Raw genomic sequence first — 3741 nt, 5'->3', positions numbered from 1 at the left:
ACACACACACACACACACACACACACACACACACACACACACACACACACACACACACAAAGAAGAGACACGTTCAACATGAGCACAATGCAGATGGCGAGATCAAAAGCACAATGTAAAACCAAAAAAAAAAAGACGTGCATAAACAGGACAGTGTGACACGGAGATGGCTTTTGTGGATGTGGATGTGTTGGAACTGATCTGGACTCTGAGAACCAACGTTTGGATCCTGCTGGTTCGGAGCGCCAGCTGTGTTCGTGTTAACGCAGAGAAATCGACTCGGCACTAACTTGGTTTGACGTTGACAGACATGGCRGTCTTCTGAACGATGGTTCGGATCCTTGGAAAGGAAGCGAAGCAGCAGTAGTCCCTCCTGCTGTCTTTCTCCACCGCGTGAGAGAAGTAAAGATCTCCGTTCAAGCCCGTGGACACCCTCTCATCCTGCTCGATGTGCCGCAGATCTGAACACGTGAAGAGAAATATAACGATCGCTCACTGACAAAGGGGAGAGTTTGGCAATAATGGTTTTGTTTTTGTATGCACGTGTGCTTCTTGTCTGTACTGTTTGCAAAATGTCTCGAGAAGAACTGGATGAATTTGAATGAAACTTTCAGAAAGCCATCAAAAGGCAGACATCCACAACTGATTCACTTTTGGAATCAATCAGCTAAATGTACTTAAAGCACATAACAATGGCTAAAACTTAGCCTGGCCCTTGCCTTCCTACAGGCTCTGTCACACCATGACGTTTTAGACAACTTCTGAAAATATTAAAGAAATCGACATTGAAGAGAGCCTCATTTAGGAGCGTACATACTGTAATGCTGACAAACTGATCAAATGTATAACTTTTATAAAAGTTCATAAGTTGTCTAAAACGTTATCGTGTGACACGGCCTTACACAGTTCTGCTCAATTCTAGTTTCCCTTCTCGGCCCTGTTTGAGCTTTCTCCCATAGACAAGGATTTCTCCAGTATCACACATCAGCAAACAGAGAGAGGAGTTGTGAACGACAACGTTGATTTTCTGTGCTGTTTTAGTCTGCCTGTAGTTYAGCAATGGCAGMGGAGGAAGTGGATGAAGGCAGTCTGTGTTGACAAGGCTTCCAAATTAAATTAAATTTTTCTCACAAAGCCTGCAGCTCTCATTTACAGTCGTCTCATTCAGCTCRATACTTCTCTCTTCCCAGTAGAGGATGGTTGTTTACAGCGCACGCAATTTCCTGTTAGCTTYTWMGCTTAGTTGAGATCAGCTGAGCTGCTGTACTGCATACCAACTGATTGGGTAAATCAGATCCAATCGTTTTAAACTTCACGCCTCCAACAAGAAACTGTTTCTTAATAGCTGAGGGTCCAGACCCTCTGTATGAATCAAAGTTTAGAAGAAGGGGCTGGTTTTTACCAGGCTAGCTGATAATTATCCTTAGCGGATACTTTAAGTGCTAACTTTAAAGCTTTGCTGTTGTCAGAGTCAACTCTGATTGATGACAACTACTAGATACATTTTAAAAAGTTACTTTCAGAAAGTTATCAGTGGGTGAACAAGTACAACTTATTACATTTCAGAGTCAACCCACGTCAAGATAGTCACCACGGGGTTAGTGACTGAGAGTCATCCCCAACAGATGCTTAAAGCTCTACATCTTTGCCTAAAACTGTGGTTTGTAAGTAAATATCTCATGATGATTTTATATTTTTTTATAAACTCTCCAAACATACTCACTTGTAAAAGAGACAATTCAAAATGGCTGCCACATCTACATTTACAACCAAAACATTAGGGGTACAACGATACAGAAAATTCAAGATTCGGTTTGATGCTCTCGTCTCACAGTTTGATATTTTTTCACTACAAAGGAAATGTCCATGCCCTTATTAACTTGTAATTTGTTTAAATTAATTATGAACATTTGTTTAACCTCAAAAGTACAGTTTTTTTAAATAAATGTTGCTGAAACAGCAAGTTTCTCTGTGGATCTGCGCTYAAAAATGCAGCCTAGGTGGAGTAGTCGAACACAGATCCACTGATCCTTCAACACAGAGCATCTTCAGAAGACAAGTTGATAAAATGAATTTTAAAAATCTGTATTCTTCCATACACAGTGTATATTGAACCTAAAGCACTGTATTGAACAGCTCGTTACAGTTACATCGTTACACCCCTACAAAAGATAGTTCACAATTACAGATAAGGAGGTAAAAATTAAGTGGGAGTAACTGTGTTCCTCAACTCATCCTCCAACATTAACACAGCTCACAACATGTGGGTTAAAAGTCATGAAAGGTAGCGGGCAATTAGCATTTCTTCCAGGCATGTGAAACATTTAATTGTCCTTGTTTTGCCTTCGATTTTAGATTAAGTCTTGTAAAGTTGCATCAGCAAACCCTACGTCTACAATCACTTAAAACTTTAGGTGTATTTGGCAAGATAGCCAAAATTTTAAACTCTGTTCATGCAACTTTGCAGCTTGTTTTCTGTATCACCTTGTTCCAGCTCTCTACTAACACTGCAGTTAAATATATACTTTAAACTCCAACTTCCTAATTATATTCATTCTGACAAAAATTCAGCCAAACATCCTTAGTGCCCACGGCAATGTGAAGCTCTCAAAATCGGATTTAGAGTTAGGAGTTTCTCTGCACAGCGTGACTTTGTAAGCACTACTAAATATTCAGATCAGAGATGTTTAAAGGAATTAATCCTGGAGATCAGGAGAAGTGATGTTTTGAATATGAAAACATTTAAACATGAGTCAGTTGATATACTGTATGTGAGCTGTTACTTACTGATGGTCATCCAGTAGATCTGCAGAGGAGGTATACCTTTGGGTGGGTCACATTTCAAAATAAAAGGCTGGCCTTCATCCACCTCAACAGGATTTAGCTTTTCTTTAGGAAATTTAGGGTTATCTAGGGACAAAGGCAGAAAAAAGACATTATGTGATGTCAAACATTAACACAATCAAATCTGCAGCTCTGCTGTTTTCCAAAAGAGGGCAGTAGTGTTCTGAAATTAAATGTTAAGACCATGGTTTCTGAGATCTGTACAAAATAATTCAGAAGATTGAACCTTTTCTCATTTATTTGCAGAAAAACCCTCAGACATTTTTTTATCATAGCACATGGCCCTGTCATCACTGGCATTCAGGGCCAAAAGGCAAATCAATGAAAAAAGATGAACAGGCTAAATCTTAAAGTTTAGAGAGCTACAGATAAGATGCTACAGTGAGCTCATAGTCTCACTAACTTTCTGTCTCTTCCACAGATTCTTACATGTTGCCTTTAGAAAACTCCATGAAAGTCAGACTTAAATTTTCAAAAGTTTCTTTAAATGTTTTACGTTCCTCCTGATACTAAAACTTTAAATTTCATCTTTATTTCTGTTTTTAGGTGTTTTTTAAGCTTCATGCTGAAAACTTAAGCTGAACGCTGCTGAAATTGAGCTAAAAATATCTAATAGCAAGTTAAAAAATGAAATGTTGAAAGAGGCAAAAAAGACTAACTGCAGAAAAACAGTAAAAAAAAGAGGAAAACAGTTAAAAAAGCAGAAAACAGCTAAAAGCTAAAATAGCTGAATCTAGCACAAAACATCCATAAGAAGTAGTTTTTGCATGAACACAAAATATGCACTCTAGTGTCAATTATTTAACAAAAAAAGCTTAAAAGATTTAACATCAACACAAAATCTCAACCAAAGCATATAAAATTCAACTAAAAGAAATATAGTGCAAGATGTTAACA

At 38.0% G+C, this 3741-nt stretch overlaps 1 protein-coding gene across 1 annotated transcript in view; it reads right to left on the bottom strand.

Moving 5' to 3' along the window:
* Positions 1-3741, bottom strand: part of chl1b (cell adhesion molecule L1-like b) — a gene marked incomplete in the record, with an annotated part of 87944 nt that overhangs the window by 52816 nt on the left and 31387 nt on the right. The window contains 2 exon segments of the mRNA XM_014025500.1: positions 291-461; positions 2788-2910. Coding sequence (XP_013880954.1) covers positions 291-461; positions 2788-2910 — 294 coding nt within the window.

This window comes from Austrofundulus limnaeus, unplaced genomic scaffold (genome assembly GCF_001266775.1).
Source record: "Austrofundulus limnaeus strain Quisiro unplaced genomic scaffold, Austrofundulus_limnaeus-1.0 Scaffold480, whole genome shotgun sequence".
Taxonomy (NCBI): Eukaryota; Metazoa; Chordata; class Actinopteri; order Cyprinodontiformes; family Rivulidae; genus Austrofundulus; species Austrofundulus limnaeus.
The sequence above is the reverse complement of the archived record's forward strand: the minus strand, read 5'-3'. Positions and strand labels throughout refer to the sequence as shown.